Genomic DNA, 23,471 nt, shown 5'->3' with positions numbered 1-23,471 from the left:
CTGTTAATTTTTTTTCTATTTTCACATTTTGCATTTAACTCTCAAAATTGCCCTATCTAGTTTTAGGCAGAAAACATAATGACCTTATGAGTTTACTTCATGTAAAAATGTTCAGATGTGATTCCACAAATATCAGAAAAAAGTGTGAAAATAACAGTTTTCTTAGTATGTATTATAGCTAGTTTCCTTCTAACCCCTGTTTTCCACCCCTCATAACTTTCTGAAGCTTTCGTCCTTGAGGTTTGAGTTTTATTTAAGGTTATTTTTCTTGGGGAAGTTTGAGCGAAAATGGTTTAGCTGCTTGAGTATGAGGGAAGTTGGGGTATACAGACTTTCCCAACTATAAATAATTATTCAAGCTTTTTTTAGCAACTCTGCATCTCTTGCAGCTGGGGATAGACAGTTAAATTTTGGTAAGGAAACAGCCTTTGGTATGGCTTTGAGTGTTACAGCAAAATTAGGCTTTAGTTTGACTGTGTTATGATCTTTGAAAATTGCATGTGGCACATATACACCATATTTTGCTGATAAAGTGCTGCTCAGGCATTCTCTGCGCTCAGAAGAGCATGTGTTCAGCCATAGTCCTGCAGAGGGGTATTTGTAAGGTCAGGGAAGGAGCAGAACATGCCACAGAACCACTGCTTCTTCCCTTCTGTTCCTGGTCCTAGTCTGTTGCCTCTTTCTTCTCTCTCCAATAGAGGTAGGTGAAAGAATCCACTCTATGGTGATTCCAAGAGACCAAGGATGAATTTCTGACCCCACTGAAGTCAATGGGAGTTTTGCCACTTACTCTGTAGAGCCAGGATTGCATCCCAAGTATTTGGGCTGGATCCATCAACCTCCTCCAGCTGCCACCAGATCAGCAATGCCAAGCAGCTGTAAACATGGCTGACTGGTCAATTAAGCCAGATTTATAGATACATAGATTTTTTTTTTTCCAGACCAGAAAGCACTACTGTGATGACTAGCCTGACCTCCGTATGGCTACTTTCCATCACTGGTGCCGTGTAAAGCAAAAAAGCTAGTTCTTTAATAGTGAAAAATACACGTTATGCATCAAATTCATCCCTAATGTAACTCCATGGATTTCAGCGCTGTTGTACTTATTCAACATGTAACAATATTGTCTGATCTTTAAATTTAATTACCATAGCATAGTTTTCTTTGCCACATAGTACAATAACTTTTAGGGAATAGAAACCTTTTTCACTGTGACTGGTTATGTGACTAAATCTTCCTATACCCTTTTATCTGCTGCTTTCCGCTCTGGTACCTAATGATTACCGTTGAAGTAAGACAGACCGTTTCAGTTTTGCATCCCCATCAATGGAAAGGAACTAGCTAGTTCTGTACCAAAATCTTTCCTTTGGTTCCTCTTTCTCTCTGATAGGATCTGAGATAAACAGAGTAGTGGAAAGGGTAATCAATACAATTTGGATTCCACTTTTAATTCAATGAATGGGTGAAGGTATATTTAAGAATGTTTTGGGATAATTTTATTTAAATTAATTAGAAACCCAATTTTAGTTTCTGAAAGCGATATTTGTCGATACTGATCATTTATTTTGTGTGTGGGATGGGGTATAGTTAGAAACATTTCCTTGTGATTAGTCATAGATTCATGGTTCGTAACCACGAATGATAAAACTCCATGACTCGCTTAATTGTCCTGATCTTCCTTTCATGTAAATTGTAAACTTCTACTGACCAAGTTCATCTTTGGCTGATCAAAATGCCAAATCTTAAATAGTTTCCATGTATGAGTAATGCTTGTCCTGGAAGAGATCAATGATAGCCACAGGGTGGACATTAACACACCGTGTTTCTGGCATATTCCTGGCCAACAATTTTTGCCCCAGGGAAATTCTGATTCCCAACCCTGAAAGGTTAACAACTATTAACAAATGAGCTATGTAAATCCTGAATTGTAATTGGCCAAGCCAGTCATGCTACCATGCAGTTAGTTAATACTACTACACTGTTCTGTACTGTTTTTAATCAAGGAGGTGAACTCATGTAATGAGCAACAAGAATAAAACTCAATACACACCTGTTTGAATAAGTCAACGTGGACTTTTAACCCATTTTATAAATTAATGCATCCTTTCCCTCCCTTCCTATGTGGAACGAGGTGCTAGAAATTAGACAAAACTATCAGAACATAACATCTCCTGTTCCCTTTCTGGGAGCTACATTCTGTAGCTAGGGCACATTTGTGGCAGAGGGGGGAATGGAACTAGGATCTCCCACAACCCATGTGTATGCTCTGACTACAGGGCTAAACGTTAAAAGGCAGGAGCCACCACCTCCTCCTACTCTTACGCCTTTTGAATAGGCTGTGATCTAGTAGGCATACACTAAGCACACCTATTGGATTGGGCCCCAGAGGCAAGATAGGTGTTACCTTCACCTAGTTTGAGGATTCCTCTGACGTAGGGTTGGCAACCCTCCAGGGTTGGTCTGGAGTCTCCAGGAATTAAAGATTAATCTTTAACTAAAGATTGTCATGTGATTAACTCTCCAGGAATATGTCCAACCAAAATTGGCAACCCTACTCTGAAGGGCAGTCCTGTAATAGGTCTCCAGACACCTATTCTGTCCAGGCAGAAATTTAGGCTCATAAGAGACTTTTACAGCAACACTTTAGCTGCAGAGTAACGCTAGGTGCCTATAGGATTAGGTGACAGCCAAGCGGGGGTTTTGTGAATTGTAGTGGTGCCTAAATCTGGGATTTAGGTGCCTGTGTCCCTTCTGTGGATCTGAGCCCCAGTTCAAAGCCTACTGAAGATGATAGGAATCTTTCCATTGACTTCAGTGGTCTTTGGATCAGACCCTTCGTGCTAGTCTGTCATGAGAATTTTCATTGGCGTTAATATAGAAAGTGAAAGTGCACAGCGATGTTCAAATATGAAATGCTCCTAGGCAGCAAAGGTACTATGCAGCAGGGGCATTTGGAAGTCAGTTTATTTTCCTTCCTTTTAGGTATCAAGTGTTACCTCTCCCTTAACACTCTTCAGTGAACCCAGACAAAACTGGGAACTGCTTTATGACCATGATTGTGTTTTTCAATAAGAAATTAAACTGCTGAATTGGCCCGAGTGGGAGTGCTAAGGGAGGCACTGGCTATATCTGGACTGTGAGAGCTGTTGCAGGGAGCGGTGGAAATTCAATGCAGCTGGAGAACCTAAAAAATAAAAAAAAAGCACAAACAATACACCTTTATTTTATATAATGTCTTTCATATAATCTGTATCCCACAATGCTTTACACAGAATTAAAAGCAGATTAGAACAGGTAATTTTGTTTAAGGGGAATAAAAACATAGGACCGGAAACTGAACTCAAGCTGGTATAAATCAGGAATAACTTAACTGAAGTCAATTGAGTTATGGTGTAACTAGTGTAAAAGGTGTGAGATTAGAATCTGGCCTGTAATATTTTTCACATATAGGTTGTCACCTTAGCCAGTTAAAGGCTCTTTGAGATCCCTTCACTCAAAGTTTGCAACTCCCTTGAAAAAGGGCTATTTCCCACTTTTGAACTAATATATATATATATATATATAAATAAAATCAGAAAAGACATCAGCTGTCAAAATATGGACCAAATTTTAATACCCGTAACTAAGCAAAAAGCGTGTTTAAAAACTTTTCCTGTTTGTCATTGAGTAAAATGATTTCCAGGATTTTTTTTTTAATTTCCTTCTTTCTTTCCAATTTTTCTTCTACCAGTCTAACTTTTTCAGAACATCCTCATCTCTTAAAAAGTTTCAGAGTGACAAAAGGAAAAATGAAGAGGAAAGACATGAAAAAGTGGACAAACAAACAAATTGGCCATAATGAATGCATTCTGTGGCACACAGAGGGAGAAGGAGGGGAAAAGTCAAAATTATGAAAAACTAACTTTTTAAAATACATAATGTCGAAAATTCATTTCTTTGAAGTTTTAGGGTGGGGAGGGAAATGGGGGAAAAAAATCATAAAACTGGAATATTTTTTCCAAAAGTTTTTAGTTTTTAAAAAAAGTCCATTTGATGGTTGGATGAAAAATACATGACCAGCGGTAATTAAAGCAAACACCCTAATATATTTCTAGAATAAGTCTAAAGTATTTTTTATGTGCAACAGTATGGTTAAAAGCATTCATACAACAACTAAAATGGTTTCCTAGTACCCAGAGAACAAGAGAGGCTCAGTTAAAGTTGCAAACATTAATGTCCAGAGACAAACTTGAGGGATAAATCCATCAAGGAGATATCTGCATACATTTTTAGAAATAAGAGAGCTTTAGTTAATCACATTTCAACTTCTGAAGCTGTCCTCTTCCTGAAGGGGAAAATGGAAGCTTACTTTTCCCTCACTAATCGTGTGTGTGTGTGTGTGTGTGTTTGATTTTTAAGGTTCACTGGCTGAATCGAAAAGCAAAACATGTTCTGTTTCAGATCAGCCCAAAGCAGTGTTTTTGCTTTCTTGGTGAAAACAAGAACATTCACTGGGCGGGAGAGAAAGTGAGTGACTCCATAGCCTGATCGTTAGGGAACTCCAAATTTTCTGTGGAAAATAGAAATTGAAAAAAATTATTTAATTGAAAACCCAATTTACTGTCAAAAATAGCTTTGGAAAATTTTTGACCAACCTTATTGTTAGCCCTCAGCCTAGCTTGCATCTTGCTGGGATTCACTACAGTATTTGAGTTTTCAGCTATTTCTGTGTAAAGAGCAATATTCTTAGTATTCTAGGCTGAACTGGTAGTGCCACCTATACTTAATAGTCTCCCAACACTTCACATTATAAAACACTATTTCAATTGCCTATAACTTTGCCAGACTTTTCCCATTTGGGCAGAAATTTTCCATGACAGGTGTTTGCTGCATGCTGATTTAGTTTTTTGTGGGAGAGGGGTAGGAGTGTAAGATAAATCAGTTCAACTGTGATTTAAAAAATACATTGTTTCCCCCATGTTTTTAAAACATAAAGTACAACTGTTTCATTGAGAAGCTTTAGCACCTCCATGCTTCGGAGCAGGGACTTGACAGGGGTATGTGGGAAGGGGCATGTCAGAAGTGTTCCTTTTGCTGTCCCTGTGGAAATTTCCTCAAATTTGGCCAAGGTATGAGCTTTTGAAAAATCTGTTTGCGCATGCTCAGTAGAGACGATCTTAATCTGGCTTCTAAATTATCTGAAGATTCCATTCACATTGAGCGTGCACCATCCTCTCACAGTTCCTGGTGCTGACTAGATTGTGCATGTGCCATCCCCAGAGAGTGAGTGAGCATGCTCTATCCTCTGCAGAGGAGGCTGGAGATGGTAAATAGGTGCAGATAGTAAGTGAAGCAGGAGCTGGTGGGGTTGAATAGGAGCATAAGGGAGGGAGAAAGGACCCAGGACAGAGGTGGATAGGAGCAGAGAGAGGGGGATAGGAGCTATGGGAAGGGATGGGGGTGTGGTAGGAGCAAAAGCTGCACCCTGAGCAAGTGGAGAGCCCCTTAGCCCTCCTGCACTTAGAGTGAAACCCAGAACTTGCATCTTCAGTCCTCATGGAGAAAATGAACTGTCAAGGAGAGACCATGCAGATCTTTTCTCCAAATCCTGTGGGATGCTGCAAGGCAATCTTCACTCCAAAGAATCTCATGTAAGAAACCTATCATAAAATAGGTTCTAGCCTTTTGGACTGCTGGATTCTCAGTTGGTTTTCCCATCCTCTGAACAGTGCTTATCCTAGGTCACATTTATTTCTGATTCATCCCTCCACTGAACTCAGTAGAATGGTAATAGGATGTATTTGGCTATCTATTATACCACCTTTGGAACCCCACATTTTTCTCTTTTCTTTGAACCTGTACCCAGGGGCATAGAAGCTAATGGGAATCTTGTCATTTGGTTCATGTTCAGGCTACGTACATGATATATGCATTTTTTTTATTTAAAGACAAATCATCATATTTAGAGTGCAATCCAGCTAGGTGCTCAGTTCCTCCTCTGAGATGTTCAGCACCCTCAATTGCCACTGAGTTCAGTGAGAGCTGTGGTTACTTGGAACAGGTAATTAGATTGTAGCTTTTATTTTCATGGACTCTCTCGGTATTTCTTTTTCTCTCTCAGCCACAGTTTTATAATCCCATAAGAGGCAATATTCCAAATAAACTTGCTCATCATTGATTTGTCTATTTCTGTTGATCTTTAATTAAAATAAATAGAAAATGTATTTTTAAAAATAAATACTAGTGAATGCTAATATGGGAGTTGATCCTGCACCCTTGCTCAGGCAAAAATCAGGTTGAAGTCAGTGGGAATGTTTCCTAATTGAGGACAACAGATCCACAGTCCCAATAAATTAATTCACTTATGGCCCTATTCTCTTACTTCTGAAGTTAATAGGCAAACTCACATGTACTTCAGTGGGAGAAGGTTCGGACTCTTATTGAGTGCTTACAATGTGTTCCTAGTTATACAAAGCATAGAGGAGACACTGTCTGTCCCTCAAGGTGCTTACGAAATAATTAAACTGTCAGTGAAGGATCACATTTTCCATCCCACGTGACTGTCTAGTATAATCACCCATAGCTTTCTGATCAATAAGCCAAAAATCTGGTAGAAGTTATGTCATCAATTTAAGTAAGGGGCGGGGGGAAGGTTTGTTTACTTAAGTAGAGTTCTAAACGGATCTTGTATACCATGGGGGAGTGATAACTGAGATGGGAAGCAGAGCCTGCAAAACCTCGCCACTTTATCCTTCTGCTCCTTTGTCACAAGGCAGTGAGCTCTGCAGACTGAGGCTAAGGGAAGGCTGTTTTGTGAAATCCACTGTGAAGACTGGAAAGAGGTGTGACTTCCATGGTAGTTGTTCTCTGTAGTATCTCAGCTCCTAGCACATCCGTTTGAGAACTCTTCTGACTGCAGGAAAGAAATGCAGGACGTCTCTCACTGCAGTGATAAACTAGTGAGCTGTGTGTCTGTCCATCTCAGTGCGATTTATGTTTGAATGGGGGGCTAGTATGCCTGTGTGTGTGCCTCCAGGAGTCTCAGAGCTGATTGGGTGTTTCTATCTGGCAGCGTTGTAGGGATCTTTCTGTGTGCAGTCTGTTCAGATCTTACTTCACTAGTTTTCTATGAAATTCAAGTTTCTTTCAAATGCTTTAAAATTTTTATTACAGAGAAGGATCTTTTCAACACATTAAATTGCCACCCAGTTCCCAGTCAGACTGGTGTTAAGTGGAAAAGAGGCTCATCCATATGCGAACTGAATGAGTCCCCTCATGAGAAGTAGCCTTTTGCTTTTGCCCTGATAGATGATTGCCCTTGCTTTCTCTCACAGGTTTCCAATGAAGCAGATCACATGCGGGAAAGGTGTGTGAACAAAACGGGGGGTAGGGAAAAAATTCTTTTCTCCTTCCTAAGGAAATTTCAAAGCACTTCCCTGCTAGGAACTTTCCTATAGAAATGCCTTCCATGATTATACACAGATGCAAATGCAAAAATCACCCTTCATTTCCTAACCTTATCCATGGCTCCACAAAGGGGCAAAAGACAAATGCTGTTAGCAAGAAAAACTCTGTCAGATTGTTAATGAAGTTTCATTTCACCTTCATTCCCTCCCCACTAGGCTAAGATAGGGAAAATGTGAAACTTTTATAAACCTTTGTACTGACCATAATAAACTCTATTTCATCTTTAAAGTACAAAACAAGGACTTATCTGACCCTGGAATCAGACTCTAAACTACTCAACACAATTTATTTTAGGACCCTGTGGATTTAAGATCCAAGCTCTATAGTTGATCTGCTGCTTCTGAGAAATGAAACTAATTTTAAATCCATCTATACTAAAAATGAGTACTGAAGCTGATAACCTCTTTGGATAAGAAAAAAGATTTTAAAAAATTTCCTCCATGTAAAATTGTGTTTAAAAAAATATCAAAGGCTCGAGTTGAAGTTTTTATAGGTTTACTTCCCCATTACCAGGAGCTCCTTCTAGATTACCACAAAGCCTAAAATTGGGACACGTTGGCAGAAACAGCCCTCTGTGTTCTTTTAAAAGCCTGTACAAGGCATTGTTTCACATGAGGTCATTGCTGGAGACACAGCTCCTTATCTCCTTCAAAAGGATCTAGCCACAGCTTCACAGCCAGGCAAGAGAGCTCACAGAATTACAAGAATAAAGGATGCTGGTTCGGGGGGCTTTCCTCTCTCTGCCCTCCCTCCTCCTTGCATGCCTTAGTGATTTCCTCTCACACAACTGCTGATTTAACAGGGAGAAGGGAAATGAAATTTCATTTATTCCTCCCCCCCTACCCATGTAAAGGGCTATAATAAGTGGAAATGATTGATTCTATTTCAGATGAGTAGCCCCGTGGAAGGAAAAGAATACGTGAAAACCCAGTTACTGAACTCCCCTCACCTCCCAAAATGTTATTGCTTACACTTAAGTGTGTAAATAAGCAACTTACAAGAAAAACTGTTCTCTCCCCTCCTGCCACTCACTATACATACACACACACACACACTCACTAAGGAATCAAGGGTTTGTAACTACTCCACAGCAGTACAGATGGTGAGTCTTTTGCAGTGAGTCCCTTTCAGTTAATAAGAATAAGGTAAAAGCCGGATCTAGACGAATCCTGCCAGATCCTGCTGATTTTTGCACCCAAGTCCCCAGTTCCATTGCCTGTCTCCGGTTGTTTGCAGTGCTGCGATGCAGAGATGTGCCATACACTCAAATTTTTTAGCACACTGGTAGCAGTTGGATGGGTTCTTAGGTGGTGGGATTTGGGGAACCAGCATGCCCAAATTACCGGAATCCATGTCCCAGATCCAGAAGTTTGTGGCACTGCAGCACCGAGATGTGCTGTATTCAGGAATTTTTTGGTGCACTGATAGTAGTTGGATGTGTTCTTTATTTGGATAATGGAATTGAGAGGCTTGGGCACAAAAATTGGCAGGATACAGAAGGATTCATGTCCTGGATCCGTGTTTTTGTGGAGCTAGTGCCGAGATGTCTCATAGTGTGGAATTTTTGTGCACACTGCTAATGATTGGACATTTTTTATTTAGACAGTGGAATTTTGTGCGCCTGGGTATAAACATTGGCAAGATCTAGCAGAATGCAGCATTTTCTGGCAGGATCCAACTTTTACTTGCATCCCAGATAATTAAGGCTACAATTTTGGCACAATTTTTTTAGTAAATTTCACAGCACAGATGGGGGGGGGGGGAAGGAAGTCACAGAAAGGTCACCCAATGACCCTCCCAGAACCCTTGAGGGAGCCTCTCCCACTAGCATGACCCTGCTGGAGCCCTGTCCCATTTTCCCTACAGCTCCTTACCAGCAAGAACCAGACCTCAAGTGACTGGTCCACCCTGTAAGCCAGACCTGGCCAGTCCCTGGTGCCAAGAGGAGCTACTGCTGCAGTTTCAGCAGCCGGAAGTTGAGTTCTACTGCAGAGTGCAGAGCAGGACCTGGCCGACACGTTACACACAGCATGACTCAGAGCAGGACCTGGGGGCAGGCGGGCTGACTGGGCCACGCTGCAGCACATTTTTTCCTGTCCAGGTTTTTAAAAGTCGGGGGCATGGCCCTTTGCCCCCCTCACCTCTGTCTCCACTGCCTATGGAGCTGGGCCCAAACCTGCAGGAGAGAGCCACCGCCACAGCACAAACTCACCATGGGCTTTATTGAAATTCCTGATTTATTCTGAACACCATGCCTTAGTACCAAAATCTTAGCCTTACAGATAGTCAAGTGAAAAGTGATATGTGTCCTTGGGTGTGCTGACCCCTGAAACACTATGTGTATGTACATGTGTTCAGGAGGTGTGCTGGTTGCTCAGTGGGACACACAGATACAGCCCCCTGTGTTCCTAAAGACAGGGGATACTTCTCCTGTCTCCCAGCCAAAATGGGAAGAAAGATCTGCTGTGGGGAAGGTGGGTGCAGGGTGCAAGGGGAGGATGAGAAGAGAGTCAGTTTCACTCGTTGTCACTCTGAACTGGGGGCGGAGGAAAGAGAAATCCATTGTGGAAAGCTATAAAAAGTAAAGGGGGCAGTGGGAGACGAGAGCAAAGTGAGAGACTGTCAGAGAACAGTGAGTGTGTGTGGAGCTCTGTGCTAAGGACTTTGTCAGTGAGTTTGTCTAGATGTCTGTCTGTTTCTGCCTGTGTGATCCCGACTCCAGGGCTTCAGTCCTCAGGACTCACCCTGTCTGCTTGTCTGCCGGATGCCTGGAGCCCCTCACCCCAGCACCAGCTAGTCTGTAGGAGGAGAACGTGTCCTTTTCACAAACACTGGCTACAGAGGCTGAGGCAAAAGAAAGAAAAAGAAGACGGGAGGGGAATAAAAAGGAGGGAGAGAGAAACAAAACTAATCCCAGCCCTTGACGGTGCTGCTTGGATTGGATCTGGTTTGAGTTTTCTCCCTGCTGACTTGTGTAGCAAGAGAGGAGGAGTGGGGGGAAATAAGTAACTGACTCTTCGTCTGAAGTTTGAGCAAACCTGCGGGGTGACTCCACTGGTGGGAAGCTTTCCTGGGTGCAATTGCCTCATAGTTTATTGCTTCCAGTCACTAAAAAATTTCCTGAACTTCTCAAGAATCTGGAGGAAAAAGCCGTCACTTCACTTGATCTGAGTGTTGCTCATTTCCTATAGACTGTACTTTTTTTTTAGGGGATTCTTTTTCCTGTCTCTCCCAGGACAGCGGTTTCCTGAGCGTGTGGCATTGAAATCTATTGAGTTGTTTTGTTAACAAACTTTGGGAGAATTTTTTTTCTTTTATCCCTCTGCTGTTTTTTAAATCCTTTTTTGGTGGGGAGGGGAGATGATGCTGCTGATATGGAATAAGTGCTCCTGCTGTCTCCTCTTACTAGCCGTGATCCTGATGGTGGAGAGCTCCCAGCTAGACAGCTCCAGCTCCAAGGTGAACTCCATCAAGTCCACCCTGATGGGGGAGGCTCCAACGCAGGCAACCAACAGATCTGCAGGCATCCACCAGGGACTGGCACTTGGGAGCAGTAAGAAGGGCAAAATCCTAGGGCAGATGGGAAAAACTCCAAAGCACCATCATCGGCAAGGAGAGGTAGGACACATCTCTCTCTTTCTCTCACTAATGTGTAAATCATTATTTTTATGTGTGATCTCTCTCCCTCTCTACTTCACATAGGTCTAACATTCAACTTTATTATATTTAAAAAAAGTCAGATTTGTAGTCCCTCTCTTCTTGATAGAGCTTTCCTTCCAAAATGAAATGAATTCACTTCTCCAAGACTGTCAAAGACAACATTGTTTTTAGAGGAGTAGATGTAAGGGGGGGATTTATAAGGTTTTAAACCTTTTATTTTTCTTAAGTATCAAAAATTGACTCAGGGAGTCAGTAATCTTAAATGATTGCCTTGAGCATTTCTCTGCTGGAATTGCTCATAAAGACAGCTGGAAATAAAACCATTAATAATAATAATTAATAATAACAATGAATAAAGGATGTAGTTGCTTGCTATTTATTTTAGTGAGTCAAGTTTGAACAGATGATGTCAAATTAGAGCTCAAAGTGAAAACGATGTTGCTAGTGATAAAATGAAACCCTTCATAAAAATCACAAGTAGGAGATTGAGCAGGAGAAATCATCTTGCGTGAAAGTGTACTAATGAGGGTCAGAAGGCTTTCTAATCCAATATTTTTAGCAAAATTCTTGTGCATAGTTATGTGCTTAGGGTGAGGTAGGAAAAGATTTGCATATTTCACTCTGGGACACCCCACAATGTTTGCAGATGTTTTCTTTGGTCATGGCCATGCTATGCTGGGGACAGAATGACAGCCCTCAGGATGGGGAGGGCAAAGTTGAGCTGAAATAAAAAGGAGTTACAGTTACAAAAGTAGGATGGGAACCCGATTTGGCTGTGAACAACAACTCCTTCCTCCTCCTGCTTTGGATACACTCAAATCTGACTGAAACATTTCTGCATTTGTGTTTCCTGGACGGCAAATGATAAAGTAGCGTTTTAAGTCATCAGCCCTCTATTGTCTTTTAGGTCTCCACTTGAATGGCACATTGTAGTGATTGTAAAAATGACATAGATAGAGCATGCATTATCTTGCTTTGGAAAATATTCGTTTTCATACAATCAGACACTAGTAGCACCTCCAGATACAGCTGCTTTTCATAAGCAACAGACAGTGTTGCGGCAAGGGAGCTGCCAACATTCAGCACTGGAGAGGAAACATACTGAGTGCCTGAAGGGTCCCTGTCCTGTTCACATCTTTGTTTAAAGCAAGGAAGAAGCTGCAAATTCAAGTGATTCATTGAATTCACTGAATTATTTCACAGCAGCTCCCTAATAATTGGATGTAGCTATTTTGTTATGAGTGCATGCAAAACTAGCAATATGTGATTAGGGTTTTATTTTAAGCTAATTACATGATTTTTGAATCTCTGTAGCTTCCCTTCTCAGACACCACAATTGTTTTATAATTCACACAGAATTCCTTACCTCTGAGCAAAAGTTTAATAGCAGGTGTTGTAGCGAAGTCTCATATTACTAAGATTATTGCATTCTCTTACTACTTTTACATTTACTAGGAAACAATAGAGTATGACTTATTATAACTCACCGTTGACCAAATAAAGGAGCACTGTACATTTTTATTATTCATTCTCCTTGCTTTCTTCACTGTGTTTAATCACCAAGAGGCAGATTTTGCCACCCATTCTCGCACCCCATAATATCTTGCTCTCTGAGCAGTCCCTTAGTTTCTGTGCTGCTGCTCCCACAGTAATGTACTATACAACAAGAGTATGGAAGACAGGATCTAGCTATTTGGTATTAACATGGCCACCCTTATTCAGGATAAGATGTCTTTAGCGCTAAAGACATGTTGATACTATTCACCTAGTCCCAGTGAAGTCAGTGGAACTGCTCAGGAGTAAGATTTGCAGGACTGGGCCCTTATTTGCTAACTTGAACTATTCGTTCATGTATAATGGCTCTCAGTCACTAGCATGAATTAGTGATGCTCTACTGCAAAGCACACTGAGACACCTTTATATCATTATAAATGTCCTTAGTGGGAAAGAAGATACCACTTAGTTTACAGATCCTGTTTTCATATAATTTGCACTACAAATATATCCCTTCAGCCAAAATCCTGCTCAATTTACTCATGTGACTAGTGTCAATATTTCAATGGATTCCGTGGCTGAGAAAGGCAAACAAGATTTAGCTCAAGGAGCCCCATTCCTGCACTCTTTACTCAGGAAAAACTCCCATTAGAATCAATGGCTGTTTATCCTGAGCAAGGAATACAGGACCGGCTCCTGTTGAGAGGGTAATGTATTCATTATATTTTCTCATTAATGAAGCTTCATCCTCATTTGTGGCTACATCGTTAGGTGTGGGGTTGGATAGCCATGAAAATTGCTGAGATTTACAACCAGTAATTCTTAGACATTATTTCTTTCTCTCGTTCTTGAAGATAATTAACACAACACTTCAGTAAAAAAACAACAACAAATCTTGTGGTGATAGTTCATTTTTTGTTGTTGACATTTATGGTTTGAGTTGGTAAGCTGCTGAATTTCTAAACAGTGGTATAGTATATCACAAAACAATTAAAACATGACATTTTAATAATTTTCTTAAAATAGAGCTTATTAAATTAGTACTCTTCCGTGATTTGTTTAGACAATTGGACACTGTAGTGGGAACTTGATATGTTTGTTAAAAGAGCAGCGCTTCCTACATTTTTCTCGCTAATGTTTTTTTCCATAGCGGGATTGATAGTGTGATAAAAATAGCAGTACCTATTATTTCCTTGGTATTAAAATGTTGAGACTTCTATTTTATGTAGAAATAGAAAATGGCTTTTCTAATAATTAGGGCATAAAGTGCAAAGAAAAACTAATAAAATTTAGTTTTTGGTATTATGACAGCTACGGAGTATGGGCTCAATTATTTGCTTGTGTAAACTGGCAGAACTCAACTGAAGTCAACAGAACTCTTCCAGCAAAGAATTTGGTTCACTCTGAACAAGAGAATGATAGCCAACAATTAGTTGTTGGTGTGTGTGTGTGTGTGTTTCTTTTTTTGGTTAGACCAGTATGCCTTTGGTGCATTTCTTACATTTATTTACATCCTATGATGATCTGCGGCATCAAGATTAGGATTGACGCTAATTTAATCAATTAAAGAAATGAATGTGTTAATAGTCCATGATTTCTCTGGAATATTGATATGTTTCCTCTAGCAATTGACACTTAATAATGCTTTCACTTAGAAAGGGATGATCTTGCACTTCTTTCTCAGGCAAAGCTCCTATTGAAGTCAATGGGAATATTCGTATGAGTAAGGCAAGCAGAATCTGGTCTGAGATTATATCTACGCAGCAATTAAATACCTGTGGCTGTTCTGGGTCCGCTGACTCGGGCTCGTAGGGTTTGGCCTGCGGGGCTGTAAAATTGCGGTGTAGATGTTCAGGCTTGGCTTGGATCTCTAGCTCTGCACCCCATGAGTGAGGAGAATCCCAGAGCCCGGCCTCCAGCCTGAGACCCCACAGCAATTTTTATCCTGCAAGGCGAAGCCCTCAGAGCCGAAGCCAGCTGACCTGGGCCAGCCATGGGCATGCCTCAGGTCTTTTATTCCAGTGTAGACATACGCATACGGGGCAATCAGGAGGAATATGATTTTTGAATAATTCTTGAACACAATTATGCCTATACAATGAGCATTATTTCTTTAAAAATAGGCATAACATAATTTAGCAGTTTTTAAATTACAGAGAGTGAGAGATCATAGAATTGCTAAATTATTTGGATTTTGGCTGTCCCTTCATCCCTGTCATTCCTCTTCTCATTTTATGGTTGTTTATCCACTTTCACAAAAGTGTAAAATGTACAAGCAGTCACACTAGGGAAAATATATAGACATAGGGGCCATATGCGCTTCCATTTACTCAGTAAGGGCCTGATTCTGTGTTACTGACTCACCTGAGTAATCCCACAAGGAAAGGCGGCAGAATCAGGCCCTAGGTTAGTTGCTGCTCCGTGAGGCTCAGTGAAATCAATGGCTTCTTTTCCTGAATCAAGTGAGCAGGAATAGTGTAAGAATGTGCTATTCTAAGAGGGCCTGGTGACATGTCATCACCTCCTCTCACTTTTCTTTTAATTTTGGATTAGATGTGTGAACTCTAGGAACAGCTACAATTCTGGCTTCTTGAGAGAATGATTATAGAGTTATAATCTTTTAAAAAAATTTAAGGTTAATGAAAAATGCCAGATTAACAGCACTGCAAATTGACTTTTTCTAGCCACGTATCGTGTATAGTTTACACAATTGCAGGGCAAGCTTTCCCATGCTGTCCCCCACTGTTCTGAAATGATCACTTTTATGGGCAAAATTCTTACTCCTGGTTGAAAGTAATGAAGATTCCCTTGACTTCAGTGAGACTATATTTGTATGCTGTCTCCGTACCTCACTTCACCACAATTTGCATTTACCCCTCTCTTTCCTAGAGACTCTCCACTCTCTGTGCTTCAGCCTTTCCGAGTTCCATCCACTACTGTAGGTATAGGTCCCTCCCGTCTTCTGACTCCATCCTCTCTGCTGTGCTCTATCCACCTACTAGCTGCAACTACTTTCCTTTACTAATGCATGGGTCCTAGTAGCCCCCCCACACACTTTTCCCTAACCCCAGCTACAGGTCCCTTCTTCCTTCCTCCCTCTGCCAAGTCCAGTCCCTTCTCCCACTGCAGCTGGCCAAAAGAGAAGATGCTGAGTAGCTGAACTGGATCTCCGCTCCTCAATGGGCCTACCCTTTCGTGGTGGTGGTGGGAGTTTTTGAGGGAGTGGGCAATAGCTTTGAGTTGGGCAAGAGAAAAGAACGAGGGGTTAAGAGGTTAGAGGAAAGAGCAAGTGAGAAATTGAGTGGGTAAAAAAGGCTAGCTAAGGGAGAAACAGAGTGAGGAAAGTGGAGAACATAAGACGTTGAAACCAGCAAACCTTTGTGAGTTCAGATGGGGTTTTTTTGTTTTGGTTTTGGTTTTTGTGTGTGTGTGTTGACTATAAGCTTTATCTGAGCTGAATCAAAATGGCAGAGCTTTGCACAGCTCTAATATTCACCAGCTCATTTACATACTAGTGTTTCCCAACTGGACATAATTACCAGCATGAACTGTGACATCCTAGAAAATGCTAAGATGAGATTTCTTAGTAGCAGGAAAGTAAAACAGCATGAGACTCGGTAATTGACCACAGTATCCTGAGAACACAGCAATAAAAGGTACCAAAGACACCAAAAATGTAACCACAGTATCTTGAATTGCTAACAACCAAGACAGCACCAATTATTTAACCACAGGATCAAGAATAATTTAACTGCAGTACCCAGCACTATATCCAGCCACAATAATTTTATGTAAGTAACCAGAATTGCTAGCATCCATAAAGGCCACCAAAGAAATTATTCTTTGCCCTCATCTTTAGTTGTCTGGAATCTGGACACTTACTGGCTGACTGTTAGCAATCTTGTTAAGTGGCCGAGGAAACTCTTTCTTTCTCTATTGGAGAACTGGGCAGGAATTATTTCCTTTCTATGTCTCACTTTGAGCCCCCTTTAATTTTTAGTTAACATCTTAATTTGGAGGAAGAACTCCCGTAAAATAGTATTATATTTATTTATTATAATTTATGACTGTTCGTATAACAGTAGCATCTAGAGGCCTTCAGCTGAGATTGGAGTGTCACTGTGCTAGAAGCTGCATAAACACATATCAAAAGACTATCCCTCTCCTGAAGATCTAACCGTCTCAATAGACCACACAGACAAATGGTGAGAAAGAGTTTGATAACATTTTTTCCCTCTGAAAATGATTTTTTTTTAGCACCTACCCGAGCTCAGTTAAGCTGAAGCTTTGTATGTGCAAATGATAGACAGTTTTAATTTTAGATAAAACTGAGCATTTGTATCTGTTGGCAGCATGCTACATCTCTATCCTATTCTGTTAGTTGATTAAGCATTCTGGGTCTTATTACTGACTGCCTTACAACTACGTTTCCCAGGACACATAGTACAGTAGGTATTTAATTCTGCCCAACAGGGACCCCTTGAAACCAGTTCCTGAGTTTGTTTTTTCATGTGTCCCTTTACTATTTTAAGCTTTGCCACCTCAAGAATTAAGGTTTTATTCAAAAGATTTTTATTTTAAAAGCAGAGGCCTGGCCTCCTCTGTGTGGACACTAAAGATCTGTGGCCAGATCCCAGGACACTTTTTATAAGAAGTAGGCTTTGCCCTAGTGACCTTCACCAAACTTTCCTCATCCCCACAGTACGTGTGCCATTTGGTTGATGCTTTCCATGCTTAATAGTGTGCATCATGCCCATGGCAGAAGTGTCAGATGTGTAAAGATTGTAAATTGTCTAAGGATCCTTAAGCATTAAAGGAACTATCAAAGAAAGTAAAGTCCTGTGTACATTTAGGCTGTTAATCTTAGAAGAGCCTCAGGGGGTCCTTTTGAAAAAAATTTTAAGGGCTAGATTTGTGCCTTTGGCACCCTTAGATTGAAACTAGCTTCCCTGAGCTGTGACTCCAATGACATGGAGAGCCCCACACAACTGCCAAAGTCCTTAGAAGGAAAACTTTCATAATTTTGTTCCAGGTGATGTTTTGTCTGCAAAATTCTCCTTTTAATTTTTACAGTGAAAACACGAATGTTCATGTCTTCATTGCAGATCCATCCTTGATCAAAAAGGGGCTTAATTTTCCTCAATGACACCTGCTTTGAATGAAATTTTATTAGGGCTGTCGATTAATCACAGTTTACTTATGCGATTAACTCAAAAAAATTAACTGCGATTAAAAAAATTAATCATGATTAATCGCACTGTTAAACGATTGAATACCAATTGAAATTTATTAAATATTTTTGGATGTTTTTCTAAATTTTCAAATATATTGATTTCTATTACAACACCGAATACAAAGTGTACAGTGCTCACTTCATATTATTTTTATTACAAATATTTGCACTGTAAAAATGATAAAATAAATAATATTTTTCAATTCACCTCATACAAGTACTGTAGTGCAATCTCTTTATCGTGAAAGTATAACTTACAAATGTAGATTTTTTTTGTTACATAACTGCACTCAAAAACAAAACAATGTAAAACTTTAGAGCCCACAAGTCCACTCAGTCCTACTTCTTGTTCAGCCAATTGCTAAAACAAACAAGTTTGTTTACATTTACAGGAGATACTGCTGACTGCTTCTTATTTACAATGTCATCTGAAAGTGAGAACAGGTGTTCGCATGGCATTTTTGTAGCTGGCGTTGCAAGGTATTTATGTGCCAGATATGCTAAACATTCATATGTCCCTTCATGCTTCAGCCACTATTCCAGAGGACATGGTTCCATAAATAAATTGTTAATTACATTTATGACTGAACTCCTTGGGGGAGAATTGTAGTCTCCTGTTCTGTTTTACCCACATTCTGCCATATACTTCATGTTATAGCAGTCTCGGATAATGACCCAGCACATGTTCATTTTAAGAACACTTTTGCAGCAGATTTGACAAAATGCAAAGAAGGTAGCAATGTGAGATTTCTAAGGATAGATACAGCACTTGACCCAAGGTTTAAGAATTTGAAGTGCCTTCCAAAATCTGAGAGGGACAAGGTGTGGTGAATGCTTTCAGATGTCTTAAAAGAGAAACACTCTGATGTGGAAACTACAGAACCCAAACCACCAAAAAAGAAAATCAACCTTCTGCTGGTGGCGTCTGACAAAAATGAACATGCGTCGGTCCACTCTGCTTTGGATCATTTATTGAGCAGAACCCGTCATCAGCATGGACGCATGTCTTCTGGAATGGTGGCTGAAGCATGAAGGGACATATGAATCATTAGTGCATCTAGCAGGTAAATATCTTGCAATGCCAGCTACAACAGTGCCATGCGAACACCTGTTCTCACTTTCAGGTGACATTGTAAACAAGACGTGGGCATCATTATCTCCTGCAAATTGTAACCAAACTTGTTTGTCTGAGCGATTGGCTGAAGTAGGAGTGAGTGGACTTATCGGTTCTAAAGTTTTACATAGTTTTATTTTTGAATGCAGTTGTGTTTTGTACATAATTCTACATTTGTAAGTTCAATGTTCACTTTTTTTTACAATGCAAATATTTGTAATCAAAAATAAATATAAAGTGAGCACTATACATTTTGTATTCTGTGTTGTAATTGAAATTACTGTATTTGAAAATGTAGAAAACATCCACAAATATTTAAATAAATGGTATTCTATTATTAACAGAGCAATTAATCACAATTAACTTTTTTAATCGCTTGACAGCCCTAAATGTTATCTTTGCTGCAAATGAAGAACCATTTTCTCTTTAAATTTCATGAAAACAGGGCAGTTTTAAATTTCAAAATGAAACTTGAAAACAGTGGAATTTCAGTTTTTCAACTTCATAGTGAAAATTTCACACAGCTCTAGAACTAGCTATAAAAATTCATGTTACAAATACATAATGTGTCCTTACATTCTGCCTTGGGGAAGGAGACATAAATGGACATATACAATTATACCAAATGGCCAAAGTACAAATCAACAGTGCTTTCTCTTTTTTCCCCATCATAATTATGGTTCTCACAATAATCGTTGTTTCTGTGGCAGGTCCCATACCCATCTATGATTTATTAGTTCCTTTGGGCATATAGACACAGAAGTCATTGATTCTGAAACGAGCATATCTAAAATCATTAATGAAAATAAAAAGCTTCCTCATTTAACTGCTTTGGACTTTCTATGAGTAAAGACTGGAGGAAAGGAAGATAACATTTTTAAGCCCTTTGTCAAGAAATCACTTAAGCACTTGCTTCAGTCCTATGGGACTTGCTTACAGTCTTTGATATGATAGTGTTCATATGACAGTTATGAATCTTTGAAAACTGCTCTTTGCACATATGTAGTGCAAATACTACAACTTTTAATACATTTTAGCAATGACAAAGGTGGACTGTTCTGTAAATGCTCAGGGTATGAGGTGTTGCTCAACTCCACAGGAACTCTGCCTCATTCTCTCCACATAATGTAAGTGTTAACCAGGCTGTGTATGCTTTTAAAAGCAGACCCATTAGTCCAGTGAATGAAAGAATAGGCTTCAGATCTATGAATTTTATAGTTTCCATTGAATGAGCCAGTGGTCTGCAGGACTTGACTGCCGAACTGAAATTTTGACTTTTTCTTTTTTTTTAACGTAGGGATATTTTTAAATGGAATGATAAAGAATACAAGCAATGGTGTGTATATACTCTGCACTGCAGTAGCTAGCTTACATCCCTAAAACCTCATATTCATCCATGATGTTTCCTGTATATCATTAGGATCACAGCCCTGGAAGTCACAAACCTTATGGGAAAAGATTCCTTAGATGATGCTCTTTTAGACGAGGAATTCTGAGCAGGGTAGTCTCCAGACACCCTTCTTTTATTACATCATGTTAGACTTTGAAGGTTCCCCCCCCATTCTGTTCAGTTTAATGAAATTCCCAAAGAGCCTAAAACTACATGGGTTGTAAAACAATGAATCTTAGGAAGAGAATGAGAAAAATCTGCATAACACAACTAGTCTGAAACCATATGTCAAAGCTAGATGGGTACAGTTTGGATAGCTGCAATGGAAACATTTTCAAAAGTGCCTAGGTGACTTAGAAGCCAAAGTCCCATTTTCAAATGATTGTCAGTGAGGCTTAAGCCCCTAAGTGCTAAGTCACCTCTGAAAATGAGGCTTAGGCTCCTAAATGATTCAGATGCTTTTCTAGAGCAGCAGGTCTGCTCGGGCTGCTTTCTCTCATAGTTTTCTTATCTCATATGTATTCATGTAGAATATGTTGAGGTTCTTTTATTTGTTCTGTTTTGTTATCTGAGCTCAGTCCAAAAATATTTACAGATTGGTGATTAAAAAACATTGTTTCTTTTACAACAGAGAAGCAAGGATGAGTTTAGGAGATCTTTTCCCTCAATTTCTCCTTCAGAAGAGGCTGCAGATCAGGCTAAATGAAGCTGTCTTACAAGCCTCTGTTCCAGTAGGGGTAGAACGGACTGCACAAATCTCATCTGCTACTTGGCTTCTCCTCTTCTGGGTTGAAGATTGGGGAGAACATGCCAGTTTCTATCCAGATGCTCTTCATTATGGAGATAGGGAAATGAGACTCTCTCATTTTCTCTTGGCAGAGTGGTGAAAGGCATGTTCTTAGAAAAGCTAGTTTCCCTCCCGCATCTCTTCATGTGGGGGAAAGGCTCCATGGAGTAAATGTTGAGCCAAGATCATCATCTTTCCTCTCTTCTTATTCGGTAGAATCAGGCTTGGTGAATCTGCTGTTCCCTCCTCACCCACCTCCCTACAAACTGCTACTCTTCGTGAGAGAGTAGGATCAGCTGGAGAGATTCTGGTGTCAGTCCTGGCTTCCTCAGGGGGAGTGGCTCTGAGGACAGGACTGTGAGTTTACTTTCCTACTGGTTCTCCTTCTAGTGGAAGTGTAAATGATCAGATAGAGGATTCTGCCTTCTTTCCAATGGGGCAAAGGGGCTAGATTCTGGAAGGTCATTCACATGTATTTCCTTCACTGGAAGAAATCAGATGAAGAGACGGTTCCCCATCCATTTCTCAGAGGGGAGATGATAGCTCATGGGGTTAGGAGAGAGTTGTCTCTTGGATAGGGGGATCTGCAAGGAAGGATGCTTGTCTCATGGATGGAAAGGAGCACACTGAAGTGACTTAGGGAGGGAAGAGTAAATTGTGCATTGCAAAGGAGGTAACCCACATGGGAGCTGTGTCCTTCACCAGTGGAAGAGGTCTCTGTCTGGGGTCAGAGAATACATTCACCTCAATTATGTATCTGGGGCATGGTTATAGGGTGACATACATGGGAGGCAGGCCTCTTGCAGGAGAAAGAAGGTGGTATTAGTAGAGATAGTTAATATTAAACAAGGTCATTCAGAAAGAAACAGACCAACTTCATTGTACTGCTGTACATGAGGTCATATTACATATTTGTGAATATGTGGATGCCACTAAGTAGAGGTAGCAATTATTCTGGAATCCTAGACGTTTCCACATTTTAGCACAGACAGTCTGAAAAGCCATATTGGAGTGGTATGCAGTGTTGGTGAAGCTGTGTGGGTCCCAGGATATTAGAGAGACATGGTGAGAGCTAATATATATATATATTTTTTTTTTATTGGACCAACTTCTGTTGGTGAGAGAGACAAGCTTTCAAGCTTACACAGTGCTCTTCTTCAGGCCTGTGTAAACTTGAAAGCTTGTCTCTCTCACCAACAGAAGTTGGTCCAATAAAAGATATTACCTCGCCCACCTTGTCTCTCTCATATTGGAGTTTTGTCATTCATTCCTGTCAGGCGCAGGAATGATACCATGTGCTTTAAGTAACCAAACACAGGCGCAAAGAATGAAGTAAACCGTTTGTGATCAGCTAATGGAGCTGAAATTGTTCATCCAGACCACTGAATGAATACTTACGATTAACAAACGAATTAGTAGCAATCAGGATCAGTTTATGAATGACTCAAAGAATATTATTCACCATGAAATAACTCAGCTAGCTCCTGTGAGGGAGTCAGGACTGGGCAACACATGGGAGTTGTATCTGTGTGGAAACAGCAGATCCTGATGTCTCTGGAAGGGGCCAGGAAAAAAGGTGGGCTGCTATTCTCTCTCCCAACAAACTCCAGAGCAGAGCCTGATGGTGTACACAACATCATGTGCATCTTGTTAAAGACAATGTGTTCACTGAGGCCAAAGTTCTGTCAACTTATGTTTAAAAATCCACTTTTAATATAACGTTTTAGTGGAAGGGTTAAACTGTTTAACTTGGTAAAAATGTATCTGCAATTGTTTAAATTAATACAGTGCTTTCAAAACGCTCTTCAGGAATGCTTGTAAATTTCTGTGCTTGCGTTTTTTTTTCTCTCTCTATTGCTATCTTCCAGAACCCCCTTCACAAGGAAATGGCTTTTTAACAAGAAGAATCCTCTTGAAATTACATTTCCAAGGGGGTCCTTGCCACAGCAGCTGCAACAAATTGCAACTGAACTTTAGTCTCAGTTGGTTCTCATTGTTAAAATGATAGGTGACCAAACAAATATTTGTATTATAACTTATTTATTGAGCAATGTTTTGTGCTATGCTGAATTAATTGTCTAACCAGAAAATCAAGCTTTCTGCACAAAAATAAATATTTCCAAGCCCTTATACCAGTGCTTGAATTGAAGGTGCCTGAGGAAATATTCCTGACACTAATCTTATTTGGTTCTGTTTGATTTAGGTTCTTATATCATGGCCATCAATTACTGTGGCATCTGAGTGCCTTTCCGAGGGCCAGATTCCAATACCCATACTCATGCTGGTGCAGCATCTTATTCCCTGAGTATTTCCATCCATTTCGGAGGGGCGGGGGCTGTCTGAGAGG

The 23,471-nt window shown here is 40.2% G+C and overlaps 1 protein-coding gene across 1 annotated transcript in view; it reads left to right on the top strand.

Annotated features, from left to right (window-relative positions):
- The first annotated feature begins 10,077 nt into the window (after window positions 1–10,077).
- DKK2 (dickkopf WNT signaling pathway inhibitor 2) overlaps window positions 10,078–23,471 on the top strand; it is a 55,173-nt gene continuing 41,779 nt past the window's right edge. Inside the window, exon 1 of the mRNA XM_024206553.1 lies at window positions 10,078–11,064. Within this exon, the coding sequence (XP_024062321.1) occupies window positions 10,807–11,064 (258 nt within the window). The 5' untranslated portion in view covers window positions 10,078–10,806. The remainder of the gene's footprint in view (window positions 11,065–23,471) is intronic.

This window comes from Terrapene carolina, unplaced genomic scaffold (assembly GCF_002925995.2).
Source record: "Terrapene carolina triunguis isolate 2854851 unplaced genomic scaffold, T_m_triunguis-2.0 Scaffold706, whole genome shotgun sequence".
NCBI lineage: Eukaryota > Metazoa > Chordata > Testudines > Emydidae > Terrapene > Terrapene triunguis.
The sequence above is the reverse complement of the archived record's forward strand: the minus strand, read 5'-3'. Positions and strand labels throughout refer to the sequence as shown.